The sequence below is a fragment of the Centroberyx affinis genome, unplaced genomic scaffold (assembly GCF_046629955.1).
Source record: "Centroberyx affinis isolate AG114_WGS23_722 - 3 ecotype Tasmania unplaced genomic scaffold, CSIRO-AGI_Caff_v1 ptg000063l_1, whole genome shotgun sequence".
Lineage (NCBI taxonomy): Eukaryota > Metazoa > Chordata > Actinopteri > Beryciformes > Berycidae > Centroberyx > Centroberyx affinis.
This window is the reverse complement of record NW_027278774.1, coordinates 1-24,984: the sequence shown is the minus strand read 5'-3', so window position 1 is coordinate 24,984 and position 24,984 is coordinate 1. Positions and strand designations below refer to the sequence as shown.

Here is a 24,984-nt window from a genome sequence, read left to right as displayed (position 1 = left end):
CATTCTCTGTGACTGACCGCTTCATTATCAAAGACCAATTTCTCATGGCCACAGGTTGGAGCATCACTGCTGCTTTTTCTGGCCTTCTTTGATTTGCAGCAGAGCTTTCTCAGTCCAGTCAGGAAAGTGAAGGTTGTTCCATCAGTCTTGTAGCAATAAGCCATGGGAGAAGTATCCATCTGCAGCTTAGTTGTCAAGGCCTTGACAACAGCATTATCGAAAGCCAGATCCTGAGATGCCATGGAGATGTGTAAAACTGCCTAACACTCGGAGAGTTAGCATGAGTGCAGTGCAAAGACTGGCATTTTGCCCCTGTTTACCATTGGATTCTACTGGACACTGCTGTCACTGTAGCTAAGAACAATTAACCCCCACCAACAACCACCATCATATTAATGATCAGTATGTTGTTAGTATGTCTGTTCATCATTTACAAGCCTATCTTGAACATGGAAGCGCTGACTATGTGCTTTTATTTTATTAATTACAAAATAACTGTGTTCCCGGTGTGGGGTAATAAGACCACTGTCAACTCCAAGAATGTATGCCACCGGGAACACCGCCCACCGCAACAACCCTAGTGTCACCCAGTGTTTAGTTGGCTTAACAACAGCAGACCACAGGTTCACCACCAAGAGAAAAAAATTAACTTCAAACTAGTGCAGTGCCCGTTCCAAACATGTCTGTTTGGAACGGGCCGATTGCTTGGCCTCCGGTATTGCTGCTTGCAGCTTTCTCAAGAACCGCTCATCCAAACAACTTCACACTCGACACTGCTTTGAGCCCTGCTGCTGCACAGAGCGCCGTTCGCTTGTTTATCCAAAGTTTATTAATATTGAACGTGTCGCGTGTCCAATCCGACACTGCATGTCCTTGGGTCCCCAGCAATACACCCGCCAAGTGTGAAGTAGATTGCACGAACGGTTCTCAAGATATGCAAAGGACACACATACGGACTTGCTTGCTTTATAGTATGATAGTGAAGCCGAATTGGCAGCAGACTCTACAAGACTAGGCTGAGAAACTGGGAACCCTGAACTTCCAGATTCACAGCTATCAGTTGCAGAACACTGGGAATAATTCCTCAACTCTCAAAGTCCTCAGAACTGTCCTCTAAACTTGCTGACAAGTTATTATTTACTTAATTGATCAGCATCTTTGAGGACAACTCCTCGATGTCAGTTAAGGCAACAGACATCAAGGAGATCAGTGTCCACGAATCTGATAGGTCCATCCACTCATCAAGAGATAGTAGATGTTATCGGTGAGCTCCTGTGAACATTGCTGAGCTCACCATTGGAGATGACGTTCTCCAGCCTTTTGCAGAAAGATGATGCACAGCTGTGTGTTTGTGCTCCCAGCTTTCCATCCTCTGGCTGGAATATATCTCTTCCAAAAGACTGCCAGCATGTGTCAGTGATAGCCTGCATGTTGTCATAACTTCAATGACAAGAATGAACAATGACTGTAGTTCTGCTGACAGGAGTCTTGCACATGGGAGTCTCAGGTATAGCCTCTCCGATGAATTCCATGAACATTCAGAGCTTTGATGGGTTGATACCATGGACTGAGAAGACATGGCAGACAATGGTCTGTGTGACTCACTAGTGGGGGGCGATACAATAGTTGGAGCCTAATTGTATTGGCCACCCTGGGTGCCACCCAAAACTTTTGTGTTCATTGGGAATTTCTCTCTCCTCGCCTCAACACAATCTCGGAACCCAGCGTCTATCGGTCTGACGACGATTAGACTCTGGGGGCGACGGCCAATATTTCGGGGTTTCCGGTGTAGCCAGCGGACATCCGGGCCAAGACAACGTCTCATATGCAGATATCTGTCTATTCGTCATCAGACCGATAGGCGATAAAAGATCATTTTGGTTATTTGCAACCTGGGCCGTATTTTCCTAGTTTTTTGCCATCATGACTGCTGATTGTGTTCAAAATGACATCACCTCACTGTAGAGCTTTACATACTTTGAGGTCGCCAGGAGCGCTGCTGTCCAATACACACACACACACACAGGGCCAACTGGTCATCTCCAACAGTTGAATCAAAAAGCGATTAAAGCACAATAACACTGTCTGGACAGAGCCAGCTGGTTTGATCTGGCTGAGCTGCTATTGCTACTGCTTCATCCATCTGTCCGAGTTCCTTGTATGTGTATTCTGGTTCAAATAAATAAGGCTAGGCAAAGAACCGTTGTTTCTCTTCTATATTGAAGTCACTGGACATTTTCTTCTTTGTTTGAAAGTCTGATAAGTAAGCCACTCTCAGCAGAGCTACTTCAGTTTGTGTGACGTGGACCTGTATGCATTAGCTGTGTAAACACACGTGTGGAAGATTCACATGAACGCGTGAGATCTGGGTGCGCATGAACATTTTTGAAAACAGCAGTTGTGAGGATTTGCACTAAATAATGGTGTAAATATCGGTCTTTCCCACTCACCGTGCGGTCGTTTGCCTTCAGAAAACTTAGATTATGTTGCACGAGCAGTATAATTAGTAATTTTATGGTAATTTTTGTCCTTTTTAGAACTTTAAAGAACCGGACCCCAATGACTTCAGTTGTTTTGGAGAAGGTTCTGGCAACCTCCCTGTGTGTTAAATGGAATAACTCAATAATAGTGAAAAATATTGTTATACTTGTTATACGAGCTTTAGCTTATATTCCAACTGGCTCTTTGAATGAACACAAGATATGCTTATGTGTCCATCAGACTAGATAACAAAATATCAAGGTACATATCAAAGTCCCTGGTAGGGGCTTTGAAGAAACAGACTATGCAGACAGACAGACAGACAGACCGACAGATTTTAGGGAATAAATGTAAATAAATGTATCTTAAAATTAAGTTATATCAAAACCCATCTTGTCCTTTCTACCAAGAACAATTCAATATTACCCTGTGACCTAAGATTATCATGCATGTATGCACACAGTAAGAAGGTGCTATTCAGACTTTATTTTTATCCCAACATTTTCTAGTCACGCCCCTTTATATATCCTACACTTTTTCCAATAAGAAAACTATGAATTTGCTCGATATTTTCTTAAAAAAAATCTGTTTATTAAAATGTTCATGAGACTAGATGAAACAAAGCCATATTTCTGTCTATCAGGGATGAATCCATACATGACATCATACATACAATATATAGTCGGCAGAAACCAAGTCTACCTACAAAAATGCAAACTCATCCACTCAGCTGTGGATAGACTTTCAACCCAAGCACAGCAGAGAACAAATATATATTATTTATCTCCCTCCTTGACCTCACAAACTTTTCCTGTCACCCCTCACCGATCCTCTCATACCTTATAGATTTACATGTTGTTGAAACAACTTTTGGAATTTCCTCATTCTTAAGAGAGTATGTGTAATCTCTCCAGGGCTGCAAAGTTAAATGAAAAGCTGTGAACATCCCCTCAGATCATGTTTGTTACTTCTAGTGGCATAACAGAATTGATTTTATCCATTGTGCAATAGAACTTATGCAGAGATGGGAAGATTTTAGTTGTTTGTTTTTGTACTGAATAGTATGGAAGCCCATTTCCGCCAGTGTGATGAAAAAAACGGTCCTGTAAATCATTATAATGAGAAACTTTCTCAAAATAATGACTTAGTATCTCAAAATAATGATAAACTTTATCAAAATAATGAGTTAGTATCTCAAAATAATGAGAAACTTTCTCAAAATAATGAGTTAGTATCTCAAAATAATGAGAAACGTTCTCAATATTTTGACTTATCTCAAAATAGTGAGAAACTTTCTGAAAATAATGACTTATATCTCAAAACAATGAGTTAGTATCTCCAAATAATGAGAAACCTTCTCAAAACAATGAGAAACTTTCTCAAAATAATGACTTTGTATCTCAAAACAATGAGAAACTTTCCCAAAATAATGAGTTAGTATCTTTGAGATACTAAGTCATTATTTTGAGATGCTAAGTCATTATTTTGAGATGCTAAGTCATTATTTTGAGAAAGTTTCTCATTATTTTGAGATACTAACTCATTATTTTGAGAAAGTTTCTCATAATAATGAATTACAGGATCTCTTTTTTTTCATCACACTGGCGGAAATGGGCTTCCATAGGGAATTGTAACCTGGGGAGATAATAGTAATTCAAATAGTATTTCTTAGACATTCTCTAATTGGGATAATTTCCATTGAATTATACGGAGATCAAACTATTCCTCACGTGAGGATCCCGGATCACACTTTGAGTACTACTGTAGAGGAAGTGATTTTTTTTTCTTGTTTCTTGTATGTCGGTTAGATGTTTTCTTCTGCACTTCCTTTACAGTAGGCTATTAATCTGCTGCGACTGTGTTGAACGCTCCACTGCGCATGCTCGGGAAGGTCCAGCCTAGCCTCGCTCGGTGTTGCCCGTGGTGCTGCTGGCTGTTTCCCATCGTCTGTCCGTCCTGCGAGAAGTACCATGCTCCGTACCGTGTTTTGTCGGGCTCTTCCCGGGCTGTACCGAGTCCCGGTGTGTCACTACTCTGCGGCCGCCATCCCAGTACCCAACACCCAGCCCGAGGTTCAATATAATAAGGTATCGTTTGCTAAAAAAAATTACCACACGTTGTTTACGGTGGATATTCGCCACCGTGCCACCAAACGGTGCAACAAGTGCAAACAACTCGACATGAATGCAAATTGTAATGGTACCTGTGAGGTTATAGTTTGTTACTGTGCTGCTAAATATGCTGACGTTACCGTGTCTGTCTATGGGGAGTCAGGTAAAAGTTACAAAGGTTGCTTTAGCTTGAAAAGACGTGCTAGAGGAGGGCCAAGGTCCGGCCGTAAACTACAGCAGCGGGTCTTAATAACTGGCGTTAACTCTCTGGTTTACAGTTAATTTGTGTACTGAGCTGCTGTGGTCGGGTTGGAATGAGAAGTTGCTGACGCCGTTGGGCCTCTGTGGCACATGGTAGGAGACAGCTAGTTAACCTGTTGAGTAGATAGGGACAGTGTGGGTCAGAAAGTCCGGCCAAACTCCCATTGCAAACAAGGGAGTGCCAGTTTAACTTTGGATTGCTTAACTGAACACAAGCCTACACCTCAGAACAGCATTTCACTCCCTATGAAATCAGGAATTACCTTTTCCCACCTTTTTCCATGTCATAATATACACTATTTAATAATATAATAAAAATACAAAAGTTGTATTTTCTAGTATTTGTCATTGCATTGCACTGTGGTTACAGTCCAGTGGTAAATTTGCCTTACATATACCCACAGACTTTTTATGGGTCATAACATCGCAACTTGAAAACACACCTTTGCCCCTAGTGGTCAAATATGGTAGTATTCTCTCTCGCAGAGAAACCAGATAGAATGGCGCCCAATTGCGGATTTCCATAAAATATGTCTTGTGAGTGATTGAAGGCTCCAATTGCAGATTGAATTTGTTTACATTCATCATACAACCGAGGTAGTATTTCCTGTATAAGTAGCCTAAAGCTTGATGGTATGCTTTGTTGATAAAAAGCGAGTTTTTGCTCATTACCTCATGAATAATACATGTCTGATGTCAATTGTTGCTGAAAAAAATTGAAATCAACATAAACTTTTAGCTAAGTAATTAACACTTGACAGTTAAGCTACACATGCAGTGCCTGATTTTTTTTTCTTATTTTCATCAAAAGTTTATTTCGACTAATTTTCTCAAAAGTTTTATTCTGACTTTTTTTCTCAAAAGTTTATTTCGACTTGAATCTCAATTTTTTTTTTTTTTTCCTCAAGTTTTGACTTTATTCTCAAAACGTCTAATTTATTTTCAGAATATTTGAATCTCCCCCTAATAGGCTAGGCCGTAATAGGCCACTCCTCCATACAGTCAGCAGCATGAGTCTTGATGAAAGTTTAGAGGTTTCAGAATTGATTTAATGAACCTATATGTCACATTATAAATCCAACTCATTGGAAGTAGCCTGCAATTCTCAAAACAGCAAATAAAAATCAAGCAAAAATGTTTTTGCTTGATTTGTTTTTCACATTTTCTAGATATATTGATGTGTTGCAATTTGTTTTTCTATAATTGAAATCAACTTAAGCTGGGGATACACTAGACAACTATTGCCCCGATTTTAGCCAGGATTCACCATCGGGCCGAGTCTGTCCTGGTCTGCTCTAGTCTGCAGATTTTGGGGCAGTCGGTGTGGCCAGTTGGCACAGAAAATCTATAAGTGTGTTAGGGGAACAGACTCTAATCTCTTGCCTCCCGACGTGAGTCAGAGTCACTACGATTATATCAAACATGTTTGATTTTTACAAGCTGAATCAACACAGTCGAGTAGTGTGTACTCGTCTCAACTCAAATGTGAATGGATCCCGTCAATAGCCAATGAAAAACTATGAGGCTATGCCAAAACAAGCCAATACAGTGTTTAGCCCACACCAAGGAGCAATCAACTAGTTAATTCTTCATACAATACATTTATAGATAGGCCTACTGATCTTTCTGGTACCAAGGCACACAGGAAAAAATACAGGGAAGACTCAATTATTGATTCCACAAAACCTTGGCTGCCAGATACAGATTTGAGACCGGAAAGTCAGGTTTTATAATTATTATTTATTAGCCTATATGTTCATGCGCGCAGTCCGGTTTTGCAACATAATCATCTGGCACCGTAGCCAACATCGCTTCCAAACATTTTCAGCTCCCACTTCATAGCTTTGGCTCCATCATGGAGCAACAGGTATTTGATTGACATTGCTGCTCACCTGCAGCTCCTCTGCAGTCTGTGCAGTCCAGACTGACTTCCACACCTTTATGTAAATGCATTTTGGGTCTGTGTATTTGTTGGTCATTCTATTTTCCTCCCTCTCTGCTTCTCTCTCTCCTTTCCGCTTTCCAGGCCTTGATGGTGCTGAAAGACGCACAGCTCTGTATTCAGGTTGCAATCCCAAAATAGGCTTTTTAAAAAATGTTTGTTATTTTGTTTTCTGTTTTACAAAGGAGAAAAGGAAAATCAAGTCCTTTGTAAATGTATCTGCCGTTTCTCACCAGGAAAACCAGACAATGCCTTGTATACTTGGATGGATTTTGAAATGAAAATTAAATCCTCATTCGTTTTCCATTTTTTATTTTCTGTTTCTGAAAAGAAAATGGAATGGCCAAAAAATACACAGACTGTTTTGCCCTCTGTTTCTTCCTTTATTCCATGCAGATGGTGGCGCAACAACCACAGCAAGCTCTAGTACCCATATAAATGTATAATGTGAATTTATATCTATGCTGTATCCCCGTGTTTGCTTTGCTACCGGCATCTCGTAGCGTACCGAGAGCTCGTGTTTTCATGTGAGTTTGGTGCGTTCAGTTTGGTTCAGTTGCAGTGACAAGTCGAGTAGTGTGTGATCCCTCATCTGGTGTAGTTGTTAAGTGTGTGATCCCCAGTTTTTCATTCGTCATAAAAAAATCTGCAGAAAGTTAGTGTATACGCCCAGTCTTTTCATAATCTGTTAGGATTTTGAAAGTTGTGTGGTGTATGCCCAGCCCTAGGCTACTGTAGTGGACATAAAGACTAGGAAGAATAGGAAAGTATGGAAAATTCACACATTCCATCATCAGTGCAGTTGGCTGGCCCGACATTTCAAGCACTTATCAAGTCCAAATCTTATGTTATGTAATGTTATGTTATGTAATGTTGGCTGCAGAATCAAAGCATACATGTCTCCAGAGTGCGACCATTTCTGGAGATGGTGTGACTAAAATGTGTAACTAGAAGCAGACTGCACAGAAACACATACACACACACACGTGGGGCGGGATTATTTATTTTATTATGTTTTTTCCCTCCCGCAATTTTTCTGCTTCCAGAAGAGAGCAGTGGATTGAGCAGAGAAGTGGATGAACAGGAACGCATTGATACACTAGAACAGTGATTCTCAACCTTTTTCATATCAAGGACCCCTAATTTAGTCCACATTTGGGCCTCCGACCCCCATTTGATGAGATTTTGTGTCTCGGACCCAAATATGCGAATATTTTTATTGTTGGATATGATTTTGTCCAGAATTCCATGACTATCTGTATTGTAGGTAGAGAGATAACAGAGAAACTATGATCAAAACAGTCATTCTTCTACATTCTATAATTGTGTAAACTTGTAAATGAAATAATGGTGAAGTTTAACAATTCATCAATTTGCCTGGGGACCTCCTGGAACCCTCTCAAGGACCCCTGGTGGTCCCCGGGCCCCACGTTGAGACCCACTGCACTAGAATGCAGGTTCATTGTGGTTATCGGATTAATGATTGTCTAATGCACCGTTAATAATTAGGCTGCCCTACTGCTAATGCTACACTGCATTGGGAATGCAGTGCCACCTCATGCTGGTTCAGAAGATTCTTTGTTAACTGCGAGCACTTGCGTATTAATTTTAATGTAAAAATGCCCCTTCCTTGCACATTTAATTCACGTTTCAGTTCAAGTCATCACTTTTACAGCGGTGTGTCCATCTACCCCCCCCATGGTACCATGCTGATGGCAGGGTCATAATGTGGCGTACATGATATGAATCCATGGATCCATCCTGCTTGGTGTTTGGTGGTGGTGGTTATTTTGCATCCCTCTCAGTAAACATTTGGTTTAACCGACTGGGAACAAAATGGTGTGTTCTGGTGTAAATGCAGCACTTGTAATCGCATATTGTTTTTTTTTTTCAGTTGTTCATCAACAACCAATGGCAGGATGCTGTGAGCGGGAAAAGCTTCCCTACGATCAACCCAGCAACCGGTGAGGTCATCTGTCAAGTTGCTGAGGCTGATGAGGTATATACACTCTGACATATACATACTGACTAGAATTTATATCCTCCTCCTCTCCTCTCCTCTCCTCTCCTCTCCTCTCCTCTCCTCTCCTCTCCTCCTCTCCTCTCCTCTCCTTGTCTCCTCTCCTTGTTTCCTCTCTCCTCTCCTTGTCTCCTCTCCTCCTCTCCTCTCCTTGTCTTCGCTCTTCTCCCCTCTCCTCTCCTGTCCTTGTCTCCTCCTCTCCTCTCCTCTCCTCTCCTGTCCTTGTCTCCTCTCCTCCTCTCCTCTCCTTGTCTCCTCTCTCCTCTCCTCCTCTCCTCCTCTCCTCTCCTTGTCTCCTCCTCTCCTGTCCTTGTCTCCTCTCCTCCTCTCCTCTCCTTGTCTCCTCTCTCCTCTCCTCCTCTCCTCTCCTTGTCTCCTCCTCTCCTCTCCTTGTCTCCTCTCTTCTCCCCTCTCCTCTCCTCTCCTCTCCTCCTCTCGTCTCCTTGTCTCCTCTCTTCTCCCCTCTCCTCTCCTCTCTTCTCCTCTCCTCTCCTCCTCTCCTCCATGGTGGGACACACAAACACACAAACCGCTCTCCAATTATAGTAGTGGGATGTACAGTTCCATTCAAACATGCTGCAGTGTGTGTGGGTGACATTGCAGTTAAACTGTGCAGAGGTGTTTGTGTGTTGCTTGATGTAGCTTTGCTGTATGCTAATCAGCAAGGTAAAACACAACTCAATTGCATTTCTGTTGTTTTTGGAAATCTGTGTGGTGAGCTTACTACCACAATACACTGGCTAAAAAAAAAAAAAAGGCCAACTCATGGAGCTAATTATGTTATGGTCCTATATTCGCAGGCGGATGTGGACAAGGCGGTGAAAGCGGCACGCGATGCCTTCAGGTTTGGGTCACCGTGGCGACGGATGGACGCCTCTCACCGCGGCCTGCTGCTCAGCCGGCTGGCTGATGCTATTGAGAGGGATGCTGCCTACCTTGCTGTGAGACAATAAGACATATCCTAACTAGACCAGACAGCCTACAAGGCCAAACGGGGCTAGTTTTTTTTTTTTTTGTAATTTTCTGGCATACACACACACAAATCCACATCCAAAAATAAAAGTAATACTCACTTTTCACTACAATGGAAGTGCCTCGGCTCCAACATCCAGTCTAGATTAGGGTCTAGTGATGAAATCCTGGCTACACCACTGCCAAGGATGAAGCTGTTTCACGTTATCGGGGTGAGATCTCTCTCTGGGAATAAAATCCTTTCATCCTCTCATAAATGCAGGGTTCCTACACAGGTCTGGAAAAGTATTAAAAGTGAATTTGATCATTTCCAGGTCTTGAATAGTTTGGGAATTTGAAAAAGTGTCTGGAAAAGTATGGAAAATGTTGCGGTTCAGGTCCGATACACACATAATTCTAGCTTTTATGTTGTTGTAGAGCCACTTTGTGTCCACAGTTTTTGTTGATGTGAAGAATAATGTTCAGATAGAGGGACGCTCTTATTACCCAGCCGCTGTCAGCATGCATTATATCAAATACCCACCAAAATCAAATCCGGTCAAGAACATAGGGTCTGGGAAAAATATGGAATTTTAAAATGGAAACCGTGTAGGAACCCTGCCAATCATCTCACATATTCTGATATTTGTCACTGTGAAGAACAATCTTCATCTATACAGTGATATGACCTAGTTAGCAGGGGCAAGATGTCTATCTGCGTAAATCATATTGAACACCAGACAAAATCTTCAAAACAGATCAAGGTCTGGAAAAAGTATGGAATTTTTTAATTGAAAATGTGTAGGAACCCTGTAAATATTCTAATTCAGAAGACGGATGAGGTTGTTACAATGTTGTTACCCAACACCAATTATGAAAGTAATAGATAACACCATAGGAACTGTACTGCCAAATAAAAGTCAGACTTGATGCCTCAATGTTACACTAAGTTTACCCTGTAGTTACTTATGTCACTATTGTTGTCATAGGAACTGGAGACCCTGGACAATGGGAAGCCATATGCCATTTCCTACAGCGTGGATGTCCCCACTGTGGTTAAATGTTTCAGGTAACACACACACACACACACACACACACACACACACACACACACACACACACACACACACAGGGTTTCACAGCTGTACACGTGTGACGAGGGGGAAAGGGAGTGAGAAACGAAGGACATGGTGGATCAGAGAGTTAACTTGCCAAAGAATACATTTTCCCACATGGTCTAATGCTCGTAATAATAGTAATAACTTTATTTTTAGAGCACCATTCACACATAGAATGTAACTCAAAGTGCTTTACATAAAATAATTAAAACAGTTAGAAAAAAAGAAAAATTTTCAAGCAAAATCAAAAACACATCCAGAAGCAAGACTGAATTCGTCTAGTAAAATGGCATCAAAAAAGAAAGAAAGATTAAAAAAAATAGGTAAGATAATAATAAATAGGTAAGTAAGGACAATAATTAAAATAGAAATGCCAGCTGTGATATTCAGGGGGTTTTGCCTCCAACTGTCAAGAGAATTTTAAGCAAAATTTTGAAATGGTCCAAAAAAAAATCAATTGTGAATTAGGTGTGTTGTTGTCAGTTGGGTTTCTGTGAGTAAATACTTCCAACACATCAAGCAGGAAAATGTGTCTTTCAAGAATAGATTAGTATTGATTAGTGTTGGCCAAGTTGTTCTTGTCAGCTGATGTTGGTCATATTTCATGAAAACAGAGAAACGACCTTGGTGATATTCTAATGTGCCAACTAATTGTGATAGAACCACAATGGAGACTTAATACAAGTTGATATTAATACATGTATGATATTCTAATGTACTAATAAACTAATGGCCAAAGCTGGGTGGTGATGGGAGCATGTGATTGTACACTGTTTGTTGTGTCTTATCTTTGTTTTGTATTATTATTATTATTATTATTATTATTATTATTATTATTATTATTGTTATTATAGTTTTTCTATGACTTGTTCTGGCTTTGTTGTTTGTCTTTGTTAAATAGTTGCCTAATATTTTGATATCGTGACACACATTTCTGCTGTCTAAATTGATGATGACAAGCAAATTTTACTTAAAAACTCTCATAAAATGAGGTATGGTAGGAATATTATTTGAATATTTGTTTTGTTTGACATCACACCTAACATTACCATTCAGTTCAATGAGATGAACATTAATTTGATTATTTAACGTGATTTTGCATACATGAACCATATCGTGATATATAGTGATATTGAGAAAAATCCTTATGATTATCATGATATTGATTTCAACCATATCGCCCAGCCCTAAGACTTATACATGTTAGAAACAACATGTATCCTATTCTAATGAACCAACTAATGGTCATACAACCACATTGAGTAGATTTTATTGAATTTTGCCATTTCCATGTATTTTATCTAATTCAATACATCATAATTTACAAAAAATGATGGAACACAGTTATTGTTATCAAAATGTCTGTCTGTGTGTGTGTAGGTACTACGCAGGCTGGGCCGACAAATGGGAGGGAAAGACCATCCCCATCGATGGAGATTATTTCTGCTACACCAGACATGAGCCCATTGGAGTGTGTGGACAGATCATCCCGGTAAGGAGGGGGTTTGGACAGATCGCACTAGTGTGGGGGTGTAGAATAGAAGTTGGTCTTTATTTCGGAGCAGAAAGCTCATTTAAAGGCAATTGGTCATGTGGACACTGGCAAGGGTGGAGTAGGGCTCAGATTTGTCTTAAAAAGTGCTTCATGTGCAGATTTTTGTTGTTGTTTTTTTCCATTTATTTACAGGTTGTCGAATCCGCATTTACAAATCACCTGACGAGTGGATTTAGTTGCATTAGTTTTCAGATTTTTCAGACGACCCTGGCAGAGATTCAGTCTTCTGATCCACAAATGTGTGTTGCGTTCACGTGCTGGTGGGCAGGGGCCGACATCCGGCACTTCCAAGTCAGCTGTTGAGGGTGTTCGTGGGAAATTTCCAAGTAGACCTCAACTTTATGCGAATGTGGAGCAGCCAACATGACGCACTGCCTCTGGAAACCCGGCCGCTTGCATAGAAAATGAATGGGAAGCGTGGAAATCTGTGAACCTGGAAAAAACATACCATTGGAGAGGGAGCTCAGAGAGACGGCTAACCGACCGCTAATGTCTCTCTCTCTCTCAGGCAGAGAGGAGGCAGAGAGCAGGCAAGCATGGGAGCAGGGTTAGGGTCAGCAGAACGCCTTCCCACCAGCACATGAACGCAACACACATTTGTGGATTGGAAGACTGAATTTCTGAAAAATCCCAAAACAAATGCAACCAAATCCACACATGTCCGGTGACTTGTAAATGCAGATTTGACAACCTGCAAATAAACGGGGAAAAAAAAAAACTTTGGGAAAAATACACTTCCAACTTGGAAATATGTGCGAAATTGTTTCACATTTATTCAGGCCATCGCTGCCATCCACCTGCTGCTGGCACGTTCCTGTGGTCTATCAAATAAAAGTTGTGGAAAACTTGGAACCTTTGAATGGCTGTGTAACACCGCATTATGTAATAACTCGACAAAATGTAATACATTTTCACTTCATTATGTAATGACACCCGCATTTTGTAATAATCTGCCGTATTTTGTAATACACAGCCTGAACGCAATATGTAATAAATTTCCCCGTATTTTGTAATAAATTATTACATATTGCGGTGGTTGTTACAAAATACGGGAGTTGCTTCATAGTGTGAACGCACAGTTGGCGGGTGAATGAACACAAAAAGGCAAAGTACTGACCTATGCTGTGCAGCTCTTTTTGTCATATGCTTAAGAACATTTCAACATTTCTCGGCTGGTTTTTGCTGCTTGATGCAGAATGGGCAGGCCGACTCCATCCACCGCCTGACTGGGAGAGGTTAAATGAGTGCACACACAGGGAAGAGAAAAGGAATGGTTGAGAGGAGGGAGGGAGAACCACAGGTCATTGTAAGGCCATGTATTCTAAAGCAGAGTGTCTTGGAAAACAAACTCAAAGCTCTGTCCAATAGAGCTTGTGTGTGTGTGTGTGTGTGTGTGTGTGTGTGTGTTGTGGGGCGGTGGGGGCGAGGGAAAAGAACAGAGATATTTGCAACAGAAACATTTCTTAGATCTTATCTATTGAATGACTGAGCTGCTGATAATAGAAACCTCTTGAACCAGTTGTGCAAAATCTCTCTCTCTCTCCCTCTCTCTCGCTTTCTTTCTTTTTCTTTTTTTCTCTCTTCCCCTCTTCCTCTCTCTCCCTCCCTGCAGTGGAACTTCCCTCTGTTGATGCAAGCCTGGAAACTTGGCCCTGCCCTCGCAACCGGTAACACAGTGGTGATGAAAGTTGCGGAGCAGACGCCACTCACTGCGCTCTATGTGGCCAGCCTCATTAAAGAGGTACATGCTGTGTGCTCGGGTGAATGTAGGCAAATGGTTAATCTATAAATATATCATTTACTAACGTGGTGGAAGATCGACTTGTTAGAGTTCTGTTAGCTGTTACTACATTTTAAACCCCTATTGTTTTGGTATGTTGCATTTTGTGCTGGTTTATTCTTGTTTAATGGTTAATTCTGGTGTCTTTTTCCTTGTCACTTTTGCTGAATTTCCTCTCAGTGTTCACATGATAGCAACTTGTCATTTGGCAAAGTGATAGGTAACAGTGGGTGTCAGCTACCCACCAAACCCTCCTGACCTTATGGGGGTGGTTATTTATAAGTAAAGGTCAAATATGAAAAGAAATGTCACAAACCATATATCCAATTGACATGATACAAAATGTTTCCACCATACTGAATTGTTCCGCCGTTTTGAATTGTTTTTTTTTTTTAATTGCCTGTTTTTATTTACCTATTCATTTATTAATTTATCTTTTACCCATTTACACAAACTTTTGGTGCATAGCTTCAGTGGACTAATGGTCATTAAACCTGCCCAATCAAATTATGGTCACCATTTACAAATTATTTAAAGAAAGGGGATGGCCCAGCACAAAACTGGCCAGATTTGTTTTCAATGTATACTATTGTATACTAACATGTACTAATATTATGGCTGATATTAGCACTTCTACAATGTGTGAAATTGTTTGTTGCTGTAGCTTGCAAAACCATGAATGTAATTGGACTGTGTAGAGTCTGTAGTTTCTTTGAATTACATTCTTGTATGTAATGTGCTTCTGCAGTAAACTGTGTGTATTTCTAGGTGGGTTTTCCAGAAGGTGTAGTGAATATCCTGCCTGGCCTGGGGCCGTCAGCGGGCGCCGCCATTGCTAAGCACATGGATGTTGACAAGTTGGCATTCACTGGATCCACAGAGGTAGGATACTTACTATCTATTTAAAGTTTTAAAAAAAGATCCTGGTAGAAAATTGGGTAGGCTTTGAAAGAGGTGAAAAAATCTAGGAAGTGAGACCATTTTGATTGCATTTACAGTATGCGGCCTACCGATCCTTGCTTGTGTTGTATTAAAATCTCATGTGTAAGTCGCTTTGGATAAAAGCGTCTGCCAAATGGGAAATTGTAAATTGTACCATGGAGAAAGGAAGGGTCCTCCATTTCTCAATATTTTTCAACCATTCCAAGAAAATTCAGCTTAAAAATAAAGTATGACTAGGTTGATTTGGTAAGATATTTACGTTTGTCAGTAATTTTGTAGGTGAGGTTCTGTATGAAATTGGAGTCAAGGTCCGCACTAATCCGCAAATAATTGCACTTTCAGATTTAGCACAGTGATATGTGCTAAATTCTTGATTTAGCATGTTAGGTAGGTAACACCAGATTGATGCATCCAATAAAAGAGATGTTAAGCTTTCTAGAAATTGGATGTTCCATACTAGAGGGCACAAAGTCCAGGTAGTGAAAGAATAGATTTATAGATTTTTAGATGGTGGAAGACAACATTTATGGTCCAGGTCATGAAAAGTATAGCCCCAAAGTATAGTCCCAAACACTTCTATACAAAACGACCTACCAAGCCCTTCATTTTTGTGTGTGGTTTCCACATGGCTGTTCCGCCAAACTTTCACCCTGCCTCCTAGGCCTTAGATACCATCAAAGTTCCAATAAAGCCTTTTTGTTTTCCCAAAAACACAGTTTTCTGGAGCTGGGAGCTAAAGCTAATGCTAGCTCGCCAATGTTGATTCTACACTGCTGCATGAACACAGCCCTTCAGAATAAAAGTCCTTCGGCATCATACCAGAGCGAGAGTGCACATGATACTTTGCAGTTTAAGAAACAAGTAAAATTTAAACATTACTGTCATTCAGAACTCACTTCTTAGTTCCACTTGAGTAGGATATTTTATTTTGGTGCTCTTTCCACCTCCTTCCAGTCCAAAAGACAACCCAAATACTGTACTGGGCATAAAAAGCTGGTTTAAGGAGGTATGGCTGAAACAGTTTCAAAACCACTGAATTAGTCTTTGTAGTCACTTCAGTGTATATCTGTCTCTCCCTGTCTGTCTACATCAGGTCGGCCATCTAATTCAGCAGGCTTCAGGCAGCAGTAACCTGAAGAAAGTCACTCTTGAACTGGGAGGAAAGAGTCCTAATATCATCCTGTCTGATGCAAATAGTATGTATACAGTGTGTGTGTGTGTGTGTGTGTGTGTGTGTAATTGGGAGAGAAGAGTACTAACAGCTAACCGTATGTAGACACATCAGACACTTATGTCAGATGAAAGTAGTGCATTATGTGTGTATTTAACTAGAGTACACACACAGTGGATTGTATTGCATATAATCACACGTAAAAGGCCCACACCACAATTGAATTGTAACGCTAATAGTGGTCCCAGTACAGAGTACTGGCTTTGTATCTGTTATTTCACTGAACTGCAGACAGTGTTTCTCTCCCAGAATCATTGTGCTTTTTATGTAAAGACTGACTTTTTGTGTTGGCGGTTTACAAGGAAACTGCATCTTTATTTTAAAGGAACCCAACTGTAAAACACTAACACTTAAAAAAAGAAAATTGCTACTGGCAACGTACCTTGCATTTCTGGGATCATTTTGGTGTTTGGTCTATTTTTCTTATTCCCGTGGATAAATGGCCAAACAGACTATGACATCACATCGAGACATATCCAGCACAGCTGTAATGCAGTGGTTCTCAACGTGGGGTCCGGGGACCACCAGGGGTCCATGGGGGGGTTCCAGGGGGTCCCCAGCAAATTGATGAATTTTTAATCTTCAGCATTATCTCATTTACAAGAAGTTTACAGCAATTATAGAATGTAGAAGAATGACTATATTGATCATAGTTTCACTGTTATCTCTCTAGTCATGGAATTCTGGACAAAATCATATCTAACAATACAAATATTCTCAGATTTGGGTCCAAGAGACAAAATCTCATCAAATAGGGGTCCGTGGCCCTAATGTGGACTAAATGAGGGGTCCTTGATATGAAAAAGGTTGAGAATCAGCAGACAATATTTCAGCTATCTAAAACATGGTTCTGACAATAAATGTCAGAACCATGAGCAAGGGCTTCTTTCCAGAGTCCTCATTTTGTACTGACGTTCAACAGTCGTTTTTTTCCCCTTAAAGATTATTTTCCATGCCAATGTTAAAATGAACTTTTTCTTTCTCTTTTGCCCTTTGCCACCCAGTGGAGGATGCCGTGGAGCAGGCCCACTTTGCTTTGTTTTTCAACCAAGGCCAGTGTTGCTGTGCTGGTTCTCGAACCTATGTCCAGGCAGACATCTACGATGAGTTTGTGGAGCGCAGCGTTGTGCGGGCTAACAGACGCGTGGTGGGAAACCCCTTTGACATGAACACCGAGCAGGGACCTCAGGTAATACACACAAACACACACACACCGGGACAATGGTACTCTACGGGTCATAGCCTCTATGTTCTCTTACCAAAATGTATTTTTCAGCCCTGATAACAATGCACATCCTAAATAAGCTCTGTCCCAAAGCATTCAATAGCACACACCCTAACCGTGAGTGATAAAAAAATAAGTAATTTTGGCTTATTTCAATACTGATTCTGTTTTACTCATACCCATTGATTGTGATTCATATCTTTTTTTTTTTTTTTTTTTTTACACTTATTTTTTATTGGAAAATTCATTCCTATCTTGAAGCAGGATTGAGCTTGAGCGCCAGGCTTTGGATAGCTTCTCTAGGCTCCAACACATTCAACAGGGCAATTACAACAGTGGGAGAAAAACATTGCGAAAGCGCCCAAAACCTTTCCGTGTGTGAAACTGAGACACTGAAACTCGACGGACAGCCTTAACATAAACTAACACCGCACGCACCTAGTCGACCTCTTCCCTCTGCCTCGACTTCTCCAGGTGGATCAGGAGCAGTTCAACAAGATTCTGGGCTACATCAGCACTGGGAAGAGAGAGGGAGCCAAACTGATGTGTGGAGGAGGCGTGGCTGCTGACAGAGGATACTTTATACAGCCAACCGTCTTCGGAGATGTCCAGGACAACATGACCATTGCCAGAGAGGAGGTTGGTTAGCAGAGATATGGCACAGGAGAGTGCTGAGAAACGAATACACGCTTTTATCACTAGTACACTTGATTACTGTACTGGCCTACTCTCTGGTCTCCCAATATCCACTATCAATCACTTACAGTTGGTCCAAAACTCTGCCTGCTGCCTTGAAAGCATCACACTGGCTGCCTGTTCATTTTAGGTTTGGTTTTATAATTCTTCTCTTAGTTTTTAAGGCCTTGCTCCCCCTTATTTATCTGATTTTAAGGTATACACCCTCAGATCCTTTGGCAGAAACCTACTGACTATCCGTAGACACAGAACTAAGAGCTTTGGCTGGGCATTCTTCATTGTATATGGGCCTAGGCTTTGGAATGGTCTGCCAACATTGGATTGTTTTAAGAGGGAACTTAAAACATACCTTTTTAGCATTGCTTTTACTTGAATTTAATGCTTGCATGTTTTTATTTATCCTACTCTTTTGTTCTCTGATTGCATTTCCTTGTTTTATTTCATCTTATTGTTTTATTTCATCTCATTTATTTTATTATTAATGTGTTTTTATTGTCCGTAAAGGGTGATGTGTGGCCTCAGATCCTCGCCGTCTAACACTGGTTTACACTCCATATCCCAAAAATAAAACCATTATTTTTCCCTCTCTGTTCTTGTTTTCACCCCCCTCCTCCTTTCTCCTTTCTTTCTCTTCCGTCATGTCTTCTCCTCTCCTGCTCTCTCCAGATCTTTGGCCCAGTGATGCAAATCCTGAAGTTTAAAACATTGGAGGAGGTAATGCACAGAGCTAATGATACCAAATATGGTCTCGCAGCAGCTGTCTTCACTAAAGACATTGACAAGGCCAACTATGTCTCTAACGGTCTCCGCGCTGGCACAGTCTGGTAGGATTATTATTATTATTTCTACAATTATTATGTGATTGTTGTTTCATGGCTAACCCCCAGACTGCTATATCACTGTAAGGCTCATATTCAGAGGCATTCATACTTCAGCCATGTCCATGTACCAAAGCTCTCGCTAGGCGCCTCTTAAGTTCCAAGTTAATTTATTAATCATCACCAAGCATGTCTCATAGGACTTTACAGAGAATGAGCCTGCTGAGATCGAACTGATCAACAATCAGTCATCTAACAGAATGATGGAACACAAACACAAGGAAGCAAAACACACCACAAGACACACAATGGCAAACCACCGTATGTTTTTGATGAGGCTTGCATTCGATACTCACTGTAATACTGTAATCTTCATTTTATTGATTTAACTGATATAGTATTTAATAGAAGCAACCTCTTAGGCCTCAACCCATTTCCAAATTGTAGCACTTGATATTGAAATCAAATTAAATAAAAACACAGATTAGCCTATTATAGGCCTAATGATTGAAGGATGCAATGATGCAAGCCCATAAAATATGCTAATTAGAGCAGTGATTCTCAACCTTTTTCATAGCGAGGACCCCTAATTTAGTTCACATTAGGGCCACGGACCCCCATTTAATGACATTCTGTCTCTCAAACCCAAATCTGAGACTATTTTGATTGTTAGATGTGATTTTGTCCAGAATTCCATGACTATCTGTATTGTAGGTAGAGAGATAACAGTGATTCTTCTACATTCTCTAATTGTGTTAACTTCTTGTAAATGAAATAATGGTGACGTTTAACAATTCATACATTTACTGGGGACCCCCTGGAACCCCCTCAAGGACCCCTGGTGGTCCCCGGACCCCACGTTGAGAACCACTGAAAATATCCGTAATTATCCTTTAATATAGGGCTATCAAAATATAGCAAATACTGTATGGCACAACTTTTAGGCCTGTTTAATCTACGCCATGTTTCTCTATAGACCTATAGACCTTTCACTTTCTCAAAATTAAAGGCAAGTGCTTCTCTTAAAGTGAGTGTGACCGGCCCAGTGAGAGTGCCAGTCAGTGCCTTGTGAGAAACCCGGCTACACAGTGGGCAGGTGCGAGAGAGGGGTCGTTTAAATATTCTCCCCTGCACCTCCTCAGCTCAGAGCTCCACACTAGTCACAATATGCGGGTCTGATCTCACGCAGGCTTTTTTGTCTTGGCTGAAGAACGTGCGGCAACTCTGAATTAGAGCCTTGGTGCAGTGAACACTACTGTTGCTCCATCTGAAAATGTTTGTTCTCTCCACACTCATAAGGCACGGTCCAGTAAACTAGTGTTCAGGTTGCCATAAGTTCATTTTATCAGATACAAAGTACATTATAACGACCCTTCTCTATAACATAATTTGAGTTTGCATATATTCTAAATTTTGGTTTTTGTTTGTGTGTGTGTGTGTGTGTCCATCTGCAGGATTAACTGCTATGATGTGTTTGGGGCCCAAGCTCCATTTGGAGGTTACAAGGCTTCAGGAAACGGCAGGGAGCTGGGAGAGTATGGCCTGGACAACTACACAGAGGTCAAAACGGTAAATATTCATAAAACGCTCTTATACTAAAGTACTTATTGATCTGGAAGACTACAGCTTGTACAACCACAGCAAAGTGGGTTGGGAGGTGTGGGGAGCGACTGCCCCTGGGGGGGATGATATGCTGCAAAGGGCACAGGCCGGATTCCAACCTGTGCCACTGCGATCAGGACTTACCAGTTGCCACCGGATGCCTCTTCCATGCTTTATTTTTGCCCTAATGTCACACCAGAGAGGGCACTTGAGCGGCTCAAATACCCATGTGTGACCTTAGGGCAAAAATGAAGCATGTTTTTTTTCTACTGTAGAGGCAGCCTAGTAGAATATGAGACCCTCACTTTTTCATCCGAAGGGGGATTCTAATGGGACGCTTCCATGCTTCATTTTTGCCCTAAGGTCACAAGGAAACTTTTTTTTTTTTCTACCATAGGGGCCTAACAGCTTGGTTGATGCACTGACTCGCTGTTTACCATGTTGGTCTGTGTGTCAGCCAGGCTAGCACCTAGACTGACTCTCGCTTAGTGTGTTTGTGTGTGTGCATTTGTGAGTGTTTGCATGCATGTGTGTGTGTGTGCATGTGTTGTCTATTTACATGTGAGTTCATAGTAAGTGTAGGTTGATTAGATGGTGCCCTTTTTAAAATGATCTTAATTGTTTTCATTTAGCAGACCTCTAGGCCTATAGTATGTCATGTTCACAAATGATGCTGGTGTTAGGTCAGTCAAGAAAGGCCATGCGCCACCTACTGGTCTAGATAAACTGCATCCTGCAACATCCAGGCAGCATCTGTATACAGTGGAAATACTGTGCTGTCTTGACACTGTAAATACTAAAACAAATAATAAAGTACATATTTGCCAGCTAGCTCTGTGTTATTTTCTCTAGCTAGCTTATAATCAATCAAGTATTTTATTGATGGTTTTGGTAAGCTATTGATAGCTAGCTTTGAAGTTGAAATGAGGCATCTAGCTTGACTTGAAGGTAATTTTACAGTGGCAAATAAGTGTCAGCTGGCTAGTAGCTATAGGCCTATAATTTCTCTTTAGCTAGCTATCAATAATATATCTATGTATATACCTGATGATACCTTTTAGGGCTGGGCGATATGGACCAAAAATCATATCTCGGTATTTTTAGGCTGAATGGCGATACACGATATATATCTCGGTATTTTCTACAAAGTGGGCTAAATGTTCAGTTGTAAGTAGGGCTGGGCGATATGGACAAAATCAAATATCACAATATTTTTGACCAAATACCTCGATATCGATATTGCGACAGTATTGTAGGGATGACTATTGGCGCTTTCACAAAATATTTACACAATGAGATTTTTGATAAATAATCATCAGTAATGTGGATATAATGATAAAGTGGGTAAAGGCAAATAATAGAACAGCCGGAACAGTCTGGTAAGTTCAGAAAATTACATCACTTTACTGTAATGCAGCCTTTAAAACCAGGAAAAGACAACACTTATCACGATATTACGATATCCAAAATCTAAGACGATATCTAGTCTCATATCACGATATCGATATAATATCGATATATTGCCCAGCCCTAATACCTTTGTGGACCAATCTCATTAGTATTGTTTTGGCTAGTGTGAATCCTACTGTCCATTGAGAGGGACATCAGCATTGACCACACAGAAGTCATTCACATTTTCAAAAACATAGTCAATAGGAGATTTCTGCTGTCAATCCAGTCTGATGCAGGAAAGTAGAATACATTTTTTGAGACGCTTTTTCCCCAAATTCAAACCCGTGGAATGTTTCCACATAAATGGTACACTGCATTGTCTTATTATTTCTGATGACAATTTATTTCAATGTGAGTTCAGAATCATAAATAAAAGATTAATCCTAGTATAAGAGGTGGTATCCAAGTTTTGATCTGATTAGTCATCCCTGTTATTTTAACCTATTCACTGGTGTTTATGTGATGTGTTAGGGTTAAGCTGGAAAGGGTTTGGTTGGAAACTCCAAAGAAATATATTTGTCTTTGTGTTGTTTTATTAGAGTATATAAAGTCATAGGTGAGGCCGGCCCTATGACTAACAACATTGGCAAAGAAAAAATGAAAAAGTGTCTGGTCAGGTTTTCAATATTAACATCTTCAAATTCTGAAAATGATCTTTTTTTTCTTCCTATTTCCTGTCAGGTGACCATCAAGGTGCCTCAGAAGAACTCCTAGACCTTCTGCTGTGACGCCTGTCAAAGGTCGACTGTTGTGAACCCAGCAAGCAGTGAGAGCAGAGCTAAGCTTCAGATGCTGCTGCTGCCATTTCCACTTGTAGTGCTACTGCCGTCTTTACACACATCTTTGCAGAAGATCTGATTGTTTTGTACCGCGGATCTGATTTTCGCATTGGCCGTCTAAACCGGGAGAAATCCCACGGAATTAGATTTTCCCTGATTGGACAGCTTTGAGAAGTATGGATTTAAAACTAGATTTTCTGTTGCTGTGGAAATGCTGCCCTTTAAATCTCGCTCTACATCTAGAATGAATGAGATGGAGTGAGCAGAGTTGTTACAATCAGTCAGACTTGGGTGTTTGACACATAATCAATGGCGTTTTCAAATATTCACCAGATTATGGAATACTCTCATTGTTCATGACCATATTTTCCACTCCCTTGTTTTTGCTGTCTAGTTCATGAATTTAAATCAGAATCTTGCATTTGCAAAGGTATTTGCACTCGATTTCTGTGATTTGTCTCTGTCCCAGATATGCATATGTATATATCTAATCACATCTGATCTAATGTAGAAAAAACTAAAAAGTCTGGGTCTATATTTGTACTCTGATCTGTGAGCTTTGGGAGTTAAAATATCATTTTGTGTAATAAATTCATGCAAGGCAGTGATGCTCCACAGCTTCGTCTGTTCTGTAGTCCTCTATTCTGGTGGTTCTCAACATGGGGTCCGGGGACCACCAGTGGTCCTTGAGGGGGTTCCTGCGGGTCCCCAGGAAATTGATGAATTGTTAAATTTTAGCATTATTTCATTTATTTCAGAAGTTAACACAACTAGAGAAGGTATAAGAATCTATTTTGATCATAGTTTCACTGTTATCTCTCTACCTACAATACAGATAGTCTGGGATTCTGGACAAAATCATATCTAACAATAGAAATACTCTCAAATGGGGGTCCGTGGCCCTAATGTGGACTAAATTAGGGGTCCTTGATATGAAAAAGGTTGAGAATCACTGCTCTATTCATCTCTGACCTTTTAGGAAACATTTGTGAACTTCCACTATTCTTAATTATTTACTGTATGTAATCCTATCACTTATTACCATTTTTGAAGAGTTAAGTTTTTTTCTACAATTTCACTGCGGATGTGATGTATTATGGCTAAATACTGAATTAAGAGAGAATGGAGTTGAACTTGATGTCGCTATCTACTTAACAGAGGCTCCCCCCTTTCTATTTCTGCTTCATCTACAAGCCATCTTCATACGGATTTCCTTTAGTATCATTCATTTTGTGCAGACAAGTGCATATTAAATTCATAGTATGAATAATGAATAAATGATTATACACAGGTAATATACACAGTAGGCTTGTTAACAGAACACCTGATGGGGAAAATATTGAAGACATTTTATAAGGTGATATTAAGAAGTAGCTATAAAGTAGTAGCTGTAAAATAAATGCTGAAAGAAATTCAGTCACAGGTAGTGGAATTCCTTTTAGAGTAACATTTATGTACAAGTTATAGGGATAGATTTTTTTTGTATTATTACATTCACAACACAGGCAACTGAAGATCACTGATATACAGGAAGGTACACAAGGACGGAAACACTTAACAATATGACTTAAGTATCTAATAAGGAGTAGGGACACCCTTCAGTCCTCATACTGCATCCTCAACTGTGAAGTGGATATTGGACCTTTCTTCAAGAAGGAAAGCCTCCAGTTCTTTGAGGGATGAAGGAGGTTGAAATCTACTTCACATAAAGGTTCAATGATGTTTAGATCTGCTGACTGGGGAGGCCATGGAAGGAGTGTGACTTCATCCTGGAGTTCATGTAATCTTGGAATATGGGAACATCATGAGGGAAGTGTTTGCATCCTAGGGTGCTCCTGATTCTGTAAAATGGACTCATTACTTAGCCGTTCTACAACCATGCAAAGCGATCATCAGACCCAATGATGCCCAGTAGATGCTGCTGCACTATTACAAATCCACCACCACGTTTAACAGTTAAACATGTTGGCTGAAGGCTGTTCTGCTTTACCATTTTAAATAATTTTGCAGTTTTTGTGAG

At 40.5% G+C, this 24,984-nt stretch overlaps 1 protein-coding gene across 2 annotated transcripts; it reads left to right on the top strand.

Annotated features, from left to right (window-relative positions):
• The first annotated feature begins 4,374 nt into the window (after positions 1 to 4,374).
• On the top strand, positions 4,375 to 24,093 carry LOC139644635 (aldehyde dehydrogenase, mitochondrial-like). Of its 2 annotated transcripts, XM_071520077.1 has the most exons (13): positions 4,375 to 4,568; positions 8,690 to 8,794; positions 9,616 to 9,756; positions 10,756 to 10,835; positions 12,265 to 12,376; positions 14,052 to 14,180; positions 14,988 to 15,101; positions 16,255 to 16,357; positions 17,397 to 17,581; positions 18,092 to 18,256; positions 18,980 to 19,137; positions 20,586 to 20,700; positions 22,867 to 24,092. In XM_071520077.1, exons 1-13 carry the CDS (start codon positions 4,452 to 4,454, stop codon positions 22,897 to 22,899), a joined length of 1,557 nt encoding a protein of 518 aa, XP_071376178.1. In that variant the 5' UTR covers positions 4,375 to 4,451; the 3' UTR covers positions 22,900 to 24,092. The 2 variants fall into 2 exon arrangements, with proteins under 2 accessions (XP_071376178.1, XP_071376186.1); XM_071520085.1 differs by lacking the exon at positions 9,616 to 9,756 and having other exon boundaries at positions 22,867 to 24,093.
• Positions 24,094 to 24,984: the final 891 nt, after the last annotated feature.